At 54.1% G+C, this 16128-nt stretch overlaps 1 protein-coding gene across 4 annotated transcripts; it reads right to left on the reverse strand.

Moving 5' to 3' along the window:
• Positions 1-273: 273 nt before the first annotated feature.
• SLC25A15 (solute carrier family 25 member 15) lies at positions 274-15940 on the reverse strand. 4 transcript variants are annotated; one of them, XM_037057604.1, is made up of 8 exons: positions 13366-13377; positions 13262-13265; positions 11041-11165; positions 5838-6096; positions 5341-5478; positions 4215-4384; positions 3124-3282; positions 274-2104 (listed from the first exon to the last, which is right to left on the reverse strand). In XM_037057604.1, the coding sequence occupies exons 3-8, from the start codon at positions 11093-11095 to the stop codon at positions 1980-1982; spliced, it is 906 nt and encodes a 301-aa protein (XP_036913499.1). In that variant the 5' UTR covers positions 11096-11165; positions 13262-13265; positions 13366-13377; the 3' UTR covers positions 274-1979. The 4 variants fall into 4 exon arrangements, with proteins under 4 accessions (XP_036913499.1, XP_036913500.1, XP_036913498.1 ...); XM_037057605.1 differs by lacking the exons at positions 13262-13265; positions 13366-13377 and adding an exon at positions 15917-15940; XM_037057603.1 differs by lacking the exons at positions 13262-13265; positions 13366-13377 and adding an exon at positions 13766-13917.
• Positions 15941-16128: the final 188 nt, after the last annotated feature.

Genomic DNA, 16128 nt, shown 5'->3' on the forward strand with positions numbered 1-16128 from the left:
CTTTGTTGGGACCCAACGTGATTCTTTGAGCACAAGAGACTTACATCAGAATGTATTGGGATGGTACTGGTTTTCTTAAACAGACTTTACTAACCTGGGTGGAATAGAATTATCTAAAACTTAATAGCAAGAAGTTTTACCTATATGAAAAAACAGAATGGCAGCCGGCCAAATCCGACACATTGCCTCCGCAGCCTGGTGGAGGGAGACAGAACTTCCAGTGAGCAGACCACCATAACTGCAGTGCATGCAAAGAACTCCTCGTATACTCAAACATTAGGCAAATAATTTAATGATATAGAACACCAGAATTTCTCTAAACACAGTATTTCAAGTTATTCTATTTTTGTCTGGAGTACAGATCTGAAATGGTACAAATTAGATGCAAATACCGAGCCATGAGTTACACAGAATGACAAGTCGCCTCCCTCCCACCCCTCTGCCCTGCCTCAGGGAAGACACTTCGTTAACCCTTTGCGGGCAGACACAGGAGGTCCGCTGCTGCCAACTGTGCTGAGATGGGCGGCGGGCACCAGGCGGGGGGACCGCGGGCCGAGGCAGTTGGCTTCCTGCCGGAAGCCGGTCTCATTTCCTACTTTGCTTCATTTCTAGCCTGTGTGGATGAAGAACCACTTGGGGATGTAGCCCATCCCCCAGCCCTGGCGTCCATGGAATGAGGGTTTCTGATGTTGTGTTAGCACACATGCGGCACAGCTTTACTCAGGGTTACTGTTCTTGTTTCTCTGCATACGAAGTCACACCGCATCTACAGTCATCATTACAACTCACTGAGGGCCAGGACCGAGTGCAAGAGGCCCCATACTGTGAGAAGCATGATGAAGGAGTTAGGGACCCCCAAGGGAAGCTTGAGAGTGGGTCAGCCCTGACGTGACTCTTGGTGGCAGGCACGCACTATGTCTGGTTTGGTTCTGCGGGGAGGACTCCACCCACGAGCACTGCCGCTCCGTCACCAGACAGGGGACAAGGGCTGCTCTTGGCTTTGGCACTCGACTCCCTGGGTGGGTTTCCAACTGGTGGAGGCAATGAGTGAGTGATCCCCAGGGGCCCAACGGAATGCTCTGGCGTCCCGCCCAGGCCAGGACCCAGAGACAGAAGCCAAGGGCTGGTGTCGGCCGCAAGGTCTTCATAGAGCACAGCAGTGTGGCCCCTCTCGCCAGGCCCTTCCTTAACCGAGAGCCAGGCTGAGGAGAAGCTCTTTGGAGAGAAGGAAGCTGGCACAGGTAAAGGCCATGGGGCTTCGTGAGCCTGATGCCCGGGCCACAGCCCAACGGTATGTCAGAGAGCCGAAGAGGACCCCACCCAGAAAGTGAACGGCACAGTTTTGACAGCAGCGCTTCTTGGAAAAATCCAGGAGGCCTCCTCTGAAACGGGAATCAGAAACACAGAAGCTGCGTCAGGATGCAGGTACAGTCATCTCTTTAAAATCCAGCTAGCTATTTTGGTTTGCAAGCACCACAGGAACCCTTTTAAAATTTTTCACCACTTGATATAGAGCACATATGTGTTAGGCATATCAGAAGAGAGACCCTACATCTAGAAGGGATAATCATGGATAAACATCCTCATGAAACGCAGCTGCCTCTGGGTTTTTCTGGTGTGATCCGAGACTAAGCAGGAAACGAAACTGTGCCTCGTTCACGACACACAGCACCCAAACTGCGTGTGCGTGTCCAGTCGTGCAAAACCCCGACGCAGCTGTACTTATCTTTGCGGGTTAGGTACAGAGGCCAGACTCACCCCTAGGCCCTACCACGGACAAGAGCAGCAACTTTTCTATCTCAGTACAATTACGGGCAGAAATTAAATGGAAGTTTAACATTTAGGGCAAAGGAATGGAAGGCAACAACAGAACGCTCTGAAATCAAAACAACTGCACGTGGGTCGGGTACTCCAGGCGGCCCTGAGACGAACTGCAGTCCTCGAACACCTGGCCCCGGGTCTGGGCTCGCCAGGACGCTTCAGTCTGCGTCGAACTGGCTCATCATCAACTTCCTGCTGTACTCGTAGGCCAGGAACAGCGCCCCATTGGCCGGGAACGCTCGGATCATGGTGGGCTTCAGTCCAGAGTATAAGGCCAGTATCCCTAGGAGACAAGAGAGCGAGCGAACGCTGAGACCCCCTCCTTGGAGATGCCCCTCGAAGCTGCAGTTCCAAGTCCATACAGCGGCATCAAAGACCAACACGTGATGAGAGGGCTTGTGTCCACATCTCCCTGGACCGATGGGCTGAAACAGGCCACAGGAAACCAGGCAGTGTCAGGTCTCCGAGCAAAGCGGGTTGATGCTCAGCCAACACGCCCCCATCACGGCTTCTCCCACGAGGCACGGGGCCGGCGGGGTGCGCACACTGAAGTCAGAGACTGATTCTAATGTCAGTGTTGCCTGGGTGGTTAGGAAGCTCCCATCAGACAAGGGAGGTGGAAGAGCTCTGTAAAATTACGCAGGGAACGTAAACTTAAAGAAGGGTTAGTACAGCATTAGTAAGGTGCAAGGGGTCTGTGTTCTATTGGGGGCGCCGCACATGGAACGGTTTCTGCGCGCTCTTACGGTGCGCTCTCCTTCAAAACCAAGACAGAGCCTTCACAGCTCTCCACGCACTAGCAGCATGCAACGGACTTATAGGAACAGTACGTAGAAATCTTCGTCCTCCCACCCAACTCCAAAAACTGATAGGAAGTCACCTTCAGAAGTTGCTGAGTGCATTTTAATTCCTGCAGTCTCAGGACTGGGGATGTTGCCCACTCATTTAAACCCCTCGGGGTTCACTGAGGGTCACCCTCGGAAAAGACCCTTGTGACATAAAACCAGTGCTGCTAACGTCAAAACCTCTGTCCCCTTCAACAATACCCAGATTTCACGAAGTCCCTCCAGGCTCTTTAGAACTCAGAATCCTCACAGGTACCTGGCCCAGGGGTTAGGAATAGGAACTTTAAATGTTCTCAAGAACGATAAAAGCAAGCTAAAAAAGGGGTTGGAAACAGTGCACAGCCGGTGGCAGAAATGCCACAGAGACAGGGCCCGGGGCAGCACCACCCTCTGCCCGAGTGGAGCAACACGACCCACTGCCGCGTACACATGCCCCTGGTGCCGGCGGCGGACTCACCTTCGTTTTTCACGATGCTTATGCAGGTTCCAATAAATCCCCCCTGTTTTCCAGACATGGACAGAACTTGAATTCTAGACTTAATACAATCCACTGGGTAAACAGCAAGCCAGAGGCAGGCGCCACCAACTCCGCCACTCAACATCAGAGGGACAGGGCCTGGAGAAGAACATTGGCAAACGGCTGGTGAGACGATGCTGAAGGTCGAGGTAGTGGCTGCCGCCCGGTGCAGGTAAAAAGGCGAATGCCGGGGAGCACAGTCCTCTGAGGCACGCGTCAGAGCCTGAAGAGCACACGCCCACGCCCGTGTGGTGTGGTGCGCTGGTCAGCCCCACATCCCCGTCCTTGTCAGGACAGGAAGCCTTAGGGAGGGTTGCATACGGGTTGGTCACTGTGGCACCGTGGCCCTCTGGCCCCTAAGCAGTAGCAATGCCCTCCCAGGAGGAATGACACTACTACCACTGAAACACAGGTCGTCTTCCACGTTCTCACTCTCAAGTAGTTAAACATTTCACAGCCCAGCAGCCCCGACTCTTTCTTTACGAGGAAACCCAAGTTGTCCCATTAAACACAACAGTTAAGCCCGGGAACTTGACTAACCCCAGAATAGGTTAAGGAGAAAGTGATCCCCTGTGTGTGTGCCCAGCCTTGCTCGTTGTGTCCAGCAGGGAAACAGAACAAAGCTGGAGAGAACTATAAAAGTCCACTGCTCTCGAAACACTAGCAAGCTTTATCACCAAGTTTTAAGCTTATTGCGAGATGATTTATAGGTGATGTCCCCATTATGGCTGCTTTCCCACAGGGAAAGGAATTTCTGTATTTCCTCCCCCCTAAAATGGAGCCAGAACAAATTAACGGATGTTATTCCAGTGCAGAAGTTCGGGACATGGGGCTTCAGCCTGTCCTGAGACCATGACCAAGCCCGGGGACACCCAGCCAGCGCCAGCGCCACCCAGAGGAAGGCGCTTGCAATTGACGCGTTGCTTCCCAGGGTCCGGAAACCCCAGCACCAGGAGAGACGCACAGAACCGGAACCGAGCGACCACACCATGGGACGGCGGACACCCGCACACCCGATGCGAGCACGTTACCTAGTTCATCTTTTGATCTCCCTGATGCAAAAAACGATCGGCTCAGCTCATAGCCTCCGAAAAATAAGAAATAGCCCGGTACTTCTCGGAGTAAAGTGCTTGAGAGTCCATGGTAGAAGCCCAAGGGGCCGTCCTTTTTGAGGATGCTCTTCACGACAGACCAGACCGTGCTGGGAGGGACAGGGAGAGAGAGTGTTGAAGACCGCGAGGCCCCCCAGGCACCGGCCAGCGAGCCCTTCCAGCTGCAGGGAGGAAGCAGCTGACTCTAGGGAACAGAGATGCGGGGAACAAAAGGCTTCTGTGGGAAGGACGTATCCGGAGAAGCACAGATACAAATGTTTCGTATTAAGTCGTATCACCTAAACTATTCTGTAGGAGAGAAATTTTGTTAAAATGGTTAACACATTTTTTAGAAGACCTATCATCAACCACGTAAAAGAGCTAATACCCGTTTTTTCGACAGTGAGTAAGTTCAATCACAACAAAGAGTAACCAAATGCGGCAAAAATACATGGTATTCCACTGGCCCAGCCCCTTACGTAGCAAACACCCAATGGTAATGGGGAAAAGGGATTGAGGTGGAGAGTGATTTGGTCCTTGAAAAGAACTAGGCTTAGGAGGGTGTCCACGGGTCTTCAGAACTTGGGCCCAGACGGACGGGGGGTGGGGGTGGGGGTGGTTAAATGTAGTCACCGCTAGGACCCAGGCTGATCAGCCAGAACACCTATGTGGATCCCGGGAACGAGCATCAAAGAGTCACCTCCGGGTCCAAATGAGCCCTCGTGAAGGCTTAGCTCTCGGTCCCAAAGCTGCCAGCCATGTGCCTCCCAACACAGCTGGGGACCATGCCTTATCCATGCAGGCCAAAAGGGTGTAACCCTGGGCTTCTCCACTGCTGGGGTGTCACACGTCTGTCTGTCAGGTGGGATGGTAGGTTCAACATCACAGACAGTCCGTTCAGAAAACCATCCTCCAACTGGCGGGGGAAATGTTTTGGAAATGCCACAGTTTGCAGTAGATACATCTGCTTCACTGTCGACTACTTAGTTTTAGTACACTATAAAATTACAAAATGCTCAACACGCTAAGGCAGCAAGACCCACTGCCGGTGCCCGGGGACGCTTACTTCTGGCTGCTGGCAATCTTCCCCGACGTCTCCATCTCGTACATGGTCTGCAGCCGGCACTTCACCAGCTCCGTGGGGCAGAGCACCAGCGCGGCGAATGCAGAGGCGAAGGAACCCGCAGCCGCGTTCTGCAGGTCGCTGAAAGGACACAGCACGGGAGCGCGCGGATGAAAGGAGAGACTTCCAAGACTCTCCACTGGCCGACAAAGTAGAACCTACAGCTCGGGCCACACGTGGCACCTGTGGCTTTTGTCCAGCACTTGCGCCCACGTCCAAAGAGTGCTCCCACAGCATGCCAACCCTGGGGGGGCTCCCCCTCCACAGAGGGCCCACCCTCCCTCAACACGAGGCGAACGTGCATCCCGATCGAGCCACAAGGTGTTCATCATCATCGTCAGAAAGAAAGGGGTTCTTTTTAAGAAAGGAAACACTCTTCTTCACAACAGATCACGTGGATTTTGTGACCAGTGGAACAAGTGCCAGCGTCCCCGACTCACCTGAGCTTGGCCTGCTTGTCCAGACCCGCCACCTTCCGCACCGCCTGCTGGCAGAACCCATAGCACAGGAAGAGGACCGAGTTCTCGGCGATGTTGGCGATGAGCGCGGGGCCAGTCCCCTTGTAGAAGCCCTGGAAGCCCACCTGGGAGTAGGTCTTCAGGCAGCAGTCGGTGAGGCCCCTGTACAGGTCGGGGAACGTCTGCATCTTCACCTTCATGGTGTCGAAGGGCTGCCCGGTCAGCACACACGCTGTGCCCCCTGCAAACGGGACAGGAATCTTCTGTAGCGAGTGTCCGCAGCCACTTTAGGGCGCCACTTGACGCCCTAAATGGGGGCCCGGGGGCCTGCCCCAGCACGGAGGCTCTGCTTCAGCTTGTTCTCACCTCTCACTCCCTCCAACCTGCTAACCCCCTCAGGAAACAACCCGTGTGCCTGGCTCCCGGATCCAGCCCTGATGGGGCCACACGGTGGAGGGATGTCTGTGTGCTCCACAGGCAAGGCCACCGGATACAAAGTGGTGGCCTGTGCTCAGCAGCACTAGCAAGTGGGTCGGAGGGGTCGGGGCTGGAAGCCTGGCTTGGCTGTGAGGTCCTTGACATGTGATGGAACTTCCTGGAAGGCTTAACACAGGGGCTGCCACTGAGGTTCCTGCGTGAGCTATCAAAGGACCGGGAGGGAAATCAGGGGAGAGTCCCTCCCTTCTCTTGGCCTAATGCCTCCAGGTGCTGAGGACTAGCAGGACGATAACCGGCAACAGATAAAGAAAACGGAGTGGCTGATTAACCCCCAGGAGTTATAAATAGCTGACCGTATAGAAAAGTCACTCTTTGGACCCTGCCAATATGTAATTTGTCAACAGATAGGGAGTGAACTGAGATGTGTCTTTGTTTAGCAAAAACCACACATTTACTTGCTTTTACACTGTAAAAGTATCAAATACAGCAAATCTAAATTGCATTAGAGGACTTCAAGAGAAATTCTGCACGTAAGGAAAAGACAGACCTGAAACGACCCTACTCTATCCCCAGATGCTGGGCAGGGTCTGCCTTTTGGGGGCTGCCACTGGCTAATGTTTCCACCTCCCCTTGGGCCTGCAAGGCCACTGCGTCTGGGCAGTCCCCTGGTCATGCCAGGAACTGCAACCACTGGATGAGGTTACGAAAGCCCAGTCCGAATTGAAGAGAAAGGTTACGTGATGTATTTAAGAAACAAATGCACAGGCACAGACAGCGGTATGAAGGGTCACGAGGGAAACGGCGGCAGAGGCCGGAGAGCGTGAGGGAGGCCCAACAGGAGACCAGACTGTGGGTGGTGAGCGCACACGGCAACATGAAGGTGGTGTTCATAGAATCACATATCCAAAACCCCCATGAGGTCATTAACCAAGGTCATCCCAGTGTGCTTCTTAAAAATTTAAGAAATACAATTTCATAACTTCAACACTGTACATAGTGACTCCAACTCAGTTGTGGAAGGCAGAGATAGGGGAGGAGCTGCTAGGAATAATTCCAAGTTAATCATTAGCAAAGAAACGGACATTTCCAAAGAGTCTGAGCTGTTTGATCTCTTCTTTGAAGCAATCGCAAGTATGAGCTTCGTGGTCTTCCTAATACTGTTTGTTTCTGGTAGGAGAGCGGTAATACATGTCTGCTTTGTCTTATCAAATTACCCCCAATTCTGAACTGGTGGAATGTGATTTAGTAACACACTGTTGTAATTAGAGTTATTCTCTCCCGGGTACTGGTGGGCTGGAATAAAATACTACTGTACTTCTGTCAAAATACTTAAATTATTCCAAAAGAAGAGGTGAAGGTCAGAATTTTTAAAGTTGGTACGTAATTTAGACAACTTAGATGCAGACACACCGAATAAAGCATTTAATTTGGAGCATTACTATTTTAACTGGAAGTTTTCCCTATTTTAACACAACCATCCCGAATGGTTCAGATATGGCAGGTTACTATGATGTGCATTTGTTGCCTATCTGTAAGAGTTACATTTCTACCAAGAAGAGGGTAGGAGGCTAATGAATTTTCAGATGCCGGCTATGATTCTCTCCTTCCCTCCCGGGAGGTGAGCCAATTTCACAGGTAACTGACCACACACAAAGGAGACTGCCCAGGCTCCAGGGGGTGACAACTATTCTGAATTGCAGCACCAACCCCCGGGGGCCAGCAGGACCTCAGGCACCTACCAGTTAAGGAAGCTATCATTCATTTACAGGAATTAACTATTTCTCCATTTGCTTGGAGCTCAGACCTCTGATCACCTCATGTCCTTACCCACATGGAAACAGCCTTTGCCTTCCCCTGAGCCGTCAGGGCTGGCCCCTCATTTGACTCTGCCAGACTGGCACTCAAACCGGGTTGTACTCTCCACCTCACCGGGCTCGCTGCTGTGGATTTTCCGTGTTTGGTGTAGTCATGTCAGCAAATGACAAGGTGCTTGGGAAATCTACTGGGCACAGATGGTGTCGGCGGGGAAGGCCAGCTCACAGGGCGGGCAGAGCTGAAAATCGGGAAGCTGACCCTCATCCCGAATTACCTGGTGCACCGCACAGAGGCGAGGAGCTCAGCCCCCTCTGGAGGCAGCCGATAAACGTTCAGCCGAGCCACCCAGAGAGCTGTCTCCTTTTCAAAATACTCCCCCGGAGGAGGCTTTTTCTTGGTTCTTCACCGTGGCATTGGAGAGGAGACACTTTAACGATCTAAAATGCCACATTCCCCGATGGTGCCAGTTAAACACTGCAGTGGAGCAGCCACAGTGGGAGAGCACGTTTTATCCATCTTAACCGACGGCCGGGCTACCATAGGCTTCCGCTTAGTGAGGTCGAACCTCTGAGATGCAGGCCGCCAGGGTCCAGTCATGGTCCAGTTACCCATCTTCTCCAGCCCCTGCCCCATCCTGGCTGCCTGGGGCTCCCCAGCCTCTCCCGGACTCTCCCCTACAGTAGCTGCAGGCTCACAGTGATGGCTTTCCGGTAGACGACCCGGACTGAAAATCTCCTTGGTGGAGAGGTTTGCTTAAAAGAAAAAGGAGAGCCCTGGCCGGTGTAGCTCAGTGGATTGAGCGCGGGCTGCGAACCAAAGGGTCGCCAGTTCGATTCCCAGTCAGGGCACATGCCTGGGTTGCAGACCAGGTCCCCACTGGGGGCCATGTAGAAGGCAACCATACATTGATGTTTCTCTGACTCTCTCCCTCCCTTTCCTTGTCTAAAAATAAATAAAATCTTTTAAAAAATTAAAAAATAAAGTCTAAAAAAAAAAGAGAAAGGAGAGACACAGAAGAACCCGTGGATCTTGCACCCACATCACCTCAGGCCTCAAGTGGTCCATACAAGCCCTGTCCTTAGGTAGGCTGTGTCCCCAAAACCCTCGGGGGCCCCTGCTTCAGGCCAGCAGGAAAATCCCAAGGCCTAACCGCTTCCCCATGCAGAGAGCTGGGCAGCGAAGGCTCCAAACTAAGCCCCCTCCAGGGTTGCTGTTGGCCCCTTGAATTGTAGTAAAACCAAAAGGACGTCAGAGCGAGTCAAGGGATGCAGCAGCCTGGGTCTCGGCCTGGTGTTCGCCCCATCAAGCTGTGTGAACTTGAACAAAGCCCCCTGGGCCTCTTTTCCTCGCGTGTTCTCTGCAGGCCCTTCCAGCTCATCGTGGGAGGACTGAGACCCCCCCCACCCAGGAAGGACGGCCACTCCACCAGGAACTCCTCTGCTCAGGGCCCGAGGACCCCTACACACAGAGCACAGACCCCTTGCCGAGGAGCCCGGTGTTCTCGGAAGTCAGGCCACCTGGGGCCGTGCTGCCGCTGAGCCGGGTGAGCCTGTGTCTCCAGGGCAGGAGACAGGTACCAGGAAAAGCCCACGTCAGCTCAGATAAGAGCCTCATACATGTTCACAGTACTGCAAATGGCAGTGGCCGTGACACCCAATAGCACCACTACAATCTACAGCTTTAAGATGCATCGTAACTTACAACTGTGGGGCACAGACCCCTCCCTGGGAAAAGATGAGCTTTTCAACTCTATCACAGCAGGTCTGACATCTCTGATAGACTGAAGGACATCTAATCCCAAAGGCTGAGAACCTCTCATGCAGTGGAATGTCTGCCGACTGCCGAGACCCAATGGTCCCATTCGGGGCAGGCAGTGAAGTGGGGTGTGGGGCCTGAGGGGCTGCAGCTGGATTCCACAGCAGGGTGAGGGGCTGGCATACAGCGGGCAAAGGCTGTGGGGCGGAAACCAGGACCCCTTCGTTTCCCCTGCTCCTTGGGTGGGACACGCCTGTGGTCTCTGACTGGGAGCTGGCACCTGTGCCCTGCACTCCTGATAAGCCTCTGCAATGTGCTATCTCTAGCCTTCTGCATTAGCTCACCTTGGCCGACCTTCAGTTCATGGGGAAATACACTTTTTTCCCTGTGAACCCCAATTTCTTTTTTACAATGAAGCGAATGACAAGATGAGAGTAGGTGGCTGTCTGAATGTACTTGCTCTGTTGACCCACAAGCTCCCATGGCCTAAGAGGACACAGGAATCTGGAGAATGAGTTACCAGCCACCCACTTCCTGTGCTGACCTTTGCATCAGGCTGAGCAAAGGTCATCTTTCTGGAGAGTGGCTTGTCTGTCACAAGCTGTGCCCGGGAGCACTTACTTGTGCCCTGTGGGGCCAAAGTCTAGGCTGGGGCCAGGGCCCGGGCCACCACGCCCTGGCAAATCCTAGGGCCTCACATTAATGACCTTTCAGGGCTTTAAGATCCAATGAATGGCAGTCTCATTTACCAAAGACATTTCTAAAGGGGGTCCTCCTTTCTTTTCCTGACAGTAGTAAGGATAGTACCGGGATTCCCTGGAGAGATGGCATGGCGTTATTTTTACACAATGAGAGCTCTGAAGACTGCCAGGTTTGAGGAATCTGTCACTTGCATGTCCCAGTCATGTGACACCAGGTGACACAGGGGAAGGGACCTCCACTCTGAGGTGCGATGTTTCCCAGCCCTGACCTGGGGAGCTCCCCACCCTGCTCCCCAACGCACAGTTCTGCCGCGGTGGGAATGACGCTGCCTTCCGCTGTGCGGGGAACTCCGTCTTACACTTGCGCTCCCGAGCCTTGTTCTGAGTTAAGGCATGATGACTTGCACCACGCTTCGCTCCGACTCACGTGTGGAGAGTGCCTGCGGCAGAGCGGACGGAGCTTTCTCTGGGATTACCTGCGGCCCCAGCCGTGAGGTCGATGGTTGCTTGGATGGCAGGGTTGGACTTCATGTTTGCCCACTCCTCTGCTGGGCTCCGTCGCAGGCAACGCTCTGAAGCTTATGACAGCCACCTCATGTCCCTGGGTAGAGGCAAGAGTTCACCATCAGCCAGGCCTCTGCAGCCTCCCTGTCTCCAGGCCTGATGCCTGAACCCGAACTTGTGGGGGCTGAGACATCAGCTCCACTAGGCTCCAAAGGGGGCGGGCTCAAGATGCCAGCACAGCTTCTGATTGGCCTGTCTCTTTAACCCTCCCACTACCCCCTCACCAACAGTGCCCAGACCCAAAACCTTCCTTGTGTATCAATGCTACAGCCACTGGTGTGAGGCCCTTCATTCCGACCATCCCCAAACCCTTGGAAACAAACGCCAGAAGGGTGAGCCTGCCACAGACGTCCGAAGGCACATCCAACGAGCTTTCCAGGGGCCCGAGTGGGACCATCGCTCCAGCAGGCTCAGCTCTAAACGCAGACAGGGCCAGGGCTGAGTCCGCTAGAGAAGGCCACAAAACGACCGGTGTGGAAAAAACAGGAGGCCACCAGTGGCACAGGCCTGGGTCTGAGTGCCTACCGTCTCTGCCGCCAGCAGGGGGGCCCCCGTGGGCCCCCGAGATGGGAGTCCGCATCTATACAATGGCGAATAATGAAAGCATTATCGTTGTAATACCAGGGCAATCACAGATAGCCCTGGGGGTCAGATATGTTAGGGAATGGTGTCCATCACAAGTTCTTAGTAGAAAAACTGCAAAGCACAGCACCAAAAACACCGGTTGTGGTCATCACAGTCCCCCCCTCCCCACCCCCGGCCCTCTCCCAGAGCTTCTCTGCCATCAGGTGCACCTGAAGCACCTGGGGACCTTGTTGAAGGGCAGTCTGACTGGCAGGCTCAGGTGGCACCAGAAATGCTGCCGGTCTTCACAAGCCGATGAAGCCTGACCCCCCACCATGCTTTGAGAAGCAGCTCCCGCCCCACCGCAGCCCCGATTTGCTTGGTAAGAACCACCTGGGGCACCTGTTACGTGTCTAAATAATTAGGCCCCTCTCCTGGAAATCCTGATTCAGTGCAAACACCAGAGCCTACTCCTCTACCTTGGCCAAAAATCAACGACTGCTGAGGCATGGACTTCACAGAGACTACAAAGAGGAAGGGCGGCCCATTAACAGAGAGCACAGGCAGCAAACGCAAGGGCCATGGGCCGGATCTGGCCTTCCACCTTGTTTTATCTGGCCCAGCACCTCGTTTCTACCTGGGAGGCAGTGCCAAGTTCTTGCTTAACTGTTAAGTAGTTACGTTTATACAGTCTTAAAGTGACACTTGGCCCTTTGAAGGCAACTGCAAGGCTGCTGTGGCCCCCATGACAATCCGCTTGGCACCCCTGACAAGTTGCCAATGACCAGACATCAAGAATCTAACTTTCTTAAAAGAAAAAGTTAAAACCAGAACCATCCAAAACACAGTACTTGAGTACTTAAAGCCACCAAGTTGAAAACCCAAGACAAGGATTTTGCCTTGTGGACAGGCCTGGGCTGGCAGTGCCAGCCACGGAGGCGGTGGCTGTCCAGGATCTGGGGACTGGTGGGAGGTCCTGATCTACTGTCCCCCTTTTCCAGGTGGAAAAACTGAGGCCAGAGGAAGATGGACGGAGGTTGTGCCTCACGGAGGAGACACAAGGACAGGATACAGCCCGTGTGGCCTCTCAGCGCCTTCTTGCCTTCTTGCCTTCTGAAACGGGCATTTCTTTCTCAGCAGGGCGCAGTAGGTCCTACCATGCCATCCAGCGAACCCAACCCCTTTAGGTAAGCCGAACTTACACACATCAAATCCTACAAACTATTTGTAGAATTATTAGGGCAGTCAATAGTGATGGGAACTAACACACTAACTCATGAAGTTTGGGCTATTGATTCAAATAACGCGCAGCTCTGGATTGATGGAGACAATTGGCGTGGGGGATTCGACAGCCTTCAGTACCACCTGGAATCTAAAAAGCGAGCCCTCTCAGGATCCCTTTACCCCCCTTTAAAACAACACCAGGGTCCACTTCAGGAGACGCAACAGCGCTGACCACACAGCTCAGTGGTTCCCTAGGGAAATGAATTTCTCCGAAGGGAGAATCCGAGGAGGCCGCGTTCCACAGCAAGGTTCCACCTCCAGGGGAAACCTGGCCCAGCAGACGGCCGCCCTCCAGCAGCGACTGGAGCTGGGGCACAAGGGCGCTTGGACGCACACTGGCCGCGCCGCTAAGCGGCCAACGTGGCGCTCCTGTCCGCAAGCCTCGGCACCCTCGTCCGCAGGAGGAGCAGCTTAAGGACAAGACTTCCAACTTTGTCTGCCGAGCTCTGAACGCTCTCGAGCTCTGCCCAGCAACCCGCCGGAGTCTCCCATTCATCAGCGCCTCGGTCCGTCCCAGTGAACGGTCCCGAGGGCGCGGAGCCCCGAGGCCACATGACACGACCTAGGGCAAAGGAGGGCAACACTGGCCAGCAGGTGACCCCTGCGGGGAGGGGGCCGCGCACCGTGACAGAGTGTCCACCGAACCCGGACCAGCAAGCGGGCGGGGGGCACCCTTGCGTCCCCGGGCACGTGTGCTGTGCACTGTCGCCTCCCTGGCTGCCCCGGTAGGTCGCCCGCCCCCGGCCCCCTGCTGCCCGCCCGCTTGCACCAGGCCGGGGCTGCGCTCACCGCCGCCCGGCTGCGTCCTGCTCAGGCTCCGGCCTCCTGAAGTCGCCTCGGCCTCGGCCACGGGGGTGGCCGCTCCACCCCAACGTGGGCCACGGGCCGGCCTCCACCCCGCCCCCGAGCGGGACAGCCCCGGGGCGGGCGGCTCTCGGGGCTCCGAGCGGCGGGCGGGAGGGCGGAGTCGGCCCGGGAGGCGGAAGTGGGCGGTGCACTCAGCCGCATAGGCCGCGGGGCGGACGGGCACCGTGCGCCCGGGGTTCACGGCCGTCTGGGGTTCACGGCCGTCCGGGGTTCCTGGGGCCCTCCGGGAGGCTCCGCTGCAGGAGACCAAAGAGCCAGGGCTGGCGTCCGGGTCAGGAGGACCGACAGAAGGAAGTCCTTAGGCCGGTTCACCCGGCTGGGACTTGGGGCTCCCGAGCTTCACTTAAGTTATAATCGAGTGCGTAGTTACTGGAAAGGAAGTGATGAAAAAAAATCGCTATTGCTGGTAAAAAAAAAAAAATTTAAATAAAAAAGAATCCCAAACAGTGCCCATTCTGCCTTGCCCAAGGAAACCCTTTTCCACTGATGAAAACGGTAACCCCGAGTCAGCCTCTGATCTTTTAGGCCGGTTCAGTGGCTCTCTGGAAGTTCACAAAAAAGCGCGACTGGAGGAATCTGTGGTGCACCTGGAGTAAAGCAGTTTTCTCCAGGGACTCAGGGCACAGCTAACACCTCCTCACTGTCTGTAGTGAGATTGGACTGCTTTGGTTCGAGCTTCGTTCCTACTTAAGGTTTTCTTCCTTAAAACACGGCATCAATCCCCTCTGACAACTTTCTGCCCTGTGTGTGGTGTTGGACTATTGCCGATGTAAGAGTGATGTTTGGTGTGGGCCAGTGACTTAAATACTTACCTGCAGCACATCTGGGCACCCTCGTGAGAAACGGGGGCTCACATCAAAAGGGCCTAAGACTGTCATCCAGAGAGCAGCACTGGAGAACCCAAGCTTCTGGAACAACATGTAATCACAGAAACAAGCCAGGGGTGTTCTGAGGACTTGCCCGAAGCCACATGTAACACAACAAGTGGGGGGCAGGCCCAGGAGTGTAACCTCACTGTCGCAGTGACCTGGAGGACCTGACCTGGCCTGCCAAAGGAATGGCCGGACCCGGATCTGCTACAGACTGGAAGGAGCTCTGGACTTGGAGCCAGGAAGCTTTCATAAACATCTCCATGCGACCTCTAGTGAGCCATGGTCATCATGGGTGAAAGCCCTGGTCATCGCTGAGTGCCTCTCCTTCAAACCTCCTGCCCTGGCTGTGACTCACCAGGGGCTGCTTGTGACCACAGATTGCTGCTGCTGCTGCCGCCTCTGCGGAGCCCGTCTTACACTTTGCTTGCCTCCTTTTAGACCCACCCTCTTCTACCCTCACAAGGGCTGTTCCAAACCATCTTCGCTTCCCCAGGACTTCTACATTTCTTCTCTTTCTCACCTTTCCTTAACAACCTTTAGCTTCAATTTATTCTGTAAGAAGCAAGCAGGAAAATTTCCTGCAAAAATTTAACCCCTATTCTACAGAGGTTGCCTTTTTTTTTAAAGGGGGGGGGGGTGGGAAGGGAGGGAGAAACAGAGGGACACACTGATATTAGAGAGAAATATTTATTGGTTGCTTCTCATTCGCTTCCTGACCTGGGGCCAAATCTGGGACCAAACCCCCAACCTGGGACCAATCCAGGACCAAACCTGGATTTTAACTAATCCACGCATGTGCCCTAGGACTGGGGATTGAACCAGTGACCTATTGCTTTGTGAGACAAGGCCCAGCCCACTGAGCCACACCAGTCAGGGCCTCTGCTTTCGTTTTGGCTTGCTGTCCTACGAATGATGCTGGCAAAGAAGCAAGCTCAGAAGGGTCAAGCCACTTGCCTTGTGCTGTACGGGTGCTAAGGGAAGAGTTGGCTCATCCAAGTTCTTTCCCCTTCCAGGTCTTGTTCAGTTTTAGTTTTTCAACAAAGTTCATGTTCTTAACCACTGTGCTACACAGTAATACCTTCCAGAAGGCTTCCTCTTAAAAAGCAAGAAGGTCAAAGGAAATAGAAGTTCTGGCTCCCGGAAGAGATCTTCCTCCACATACCATTTTATAAAATCACCTCAGCAGCCTAACATCACTCACAGCAGTGGCTCTTTCCTTCGGGACTAGGGAGGCACGGGTACAGATGTCAGAAAGCTCACGCTCTTGCAAGGGCTCGGAGAACAGACTGGCTGGCACTGTGCAAGTGTCCGTGCAAACCGTGGCCTCAGGGCCATTCCCCAGGAATCTGCTGTCCTCTGGAGAATGGAATTTTAGAGTAATCACTGCTTTCCATGTGCGTAGGTGAAATAGTA

Source organism: Sturnira hondurensis, unplaced genomic scaffold (assembly GCF_014824575.4).
Source record: "Sturnira hondurensis isolate 20B ecotype Veracruz unplaced genomic scaffold, ASM1482457v3 Scaffold0009719, whole genome shotgun sequence".
NCBI classification, from domain to species: domain Eukaryota; kingdom Metazoa; phylum Chordata; class Mammalia; order Chiroptera; family Phyllostomidae; genus Sturnira; species Sturnira hondurensis.

Bases quoted from the DNA above. Each gene is read 5' to 3' on its own strand.
- SLC25A15 (XM_037057605.1), bottom strand. From the start codon at position 11,095: ATGAAGTCCAACCCTGCCATCCAAGCAACCATCGACCTCACGGCTGGG. The intron at 6,097-11,040 runs GTAATCCCAGAG...TCCCGTTTGCAG, and splicing joins CCTCACGGCTGGGGCCGCAG to GGGGCACAGCGTGTGTGCTG. The intron at 3,283-4,214 runs GTAACGTGCTCG...GTTCTTCTCCAG, and splicing joins GAGATCAAAAGATGAACTAG to GCCCTGTCCCTCTGATGTTG.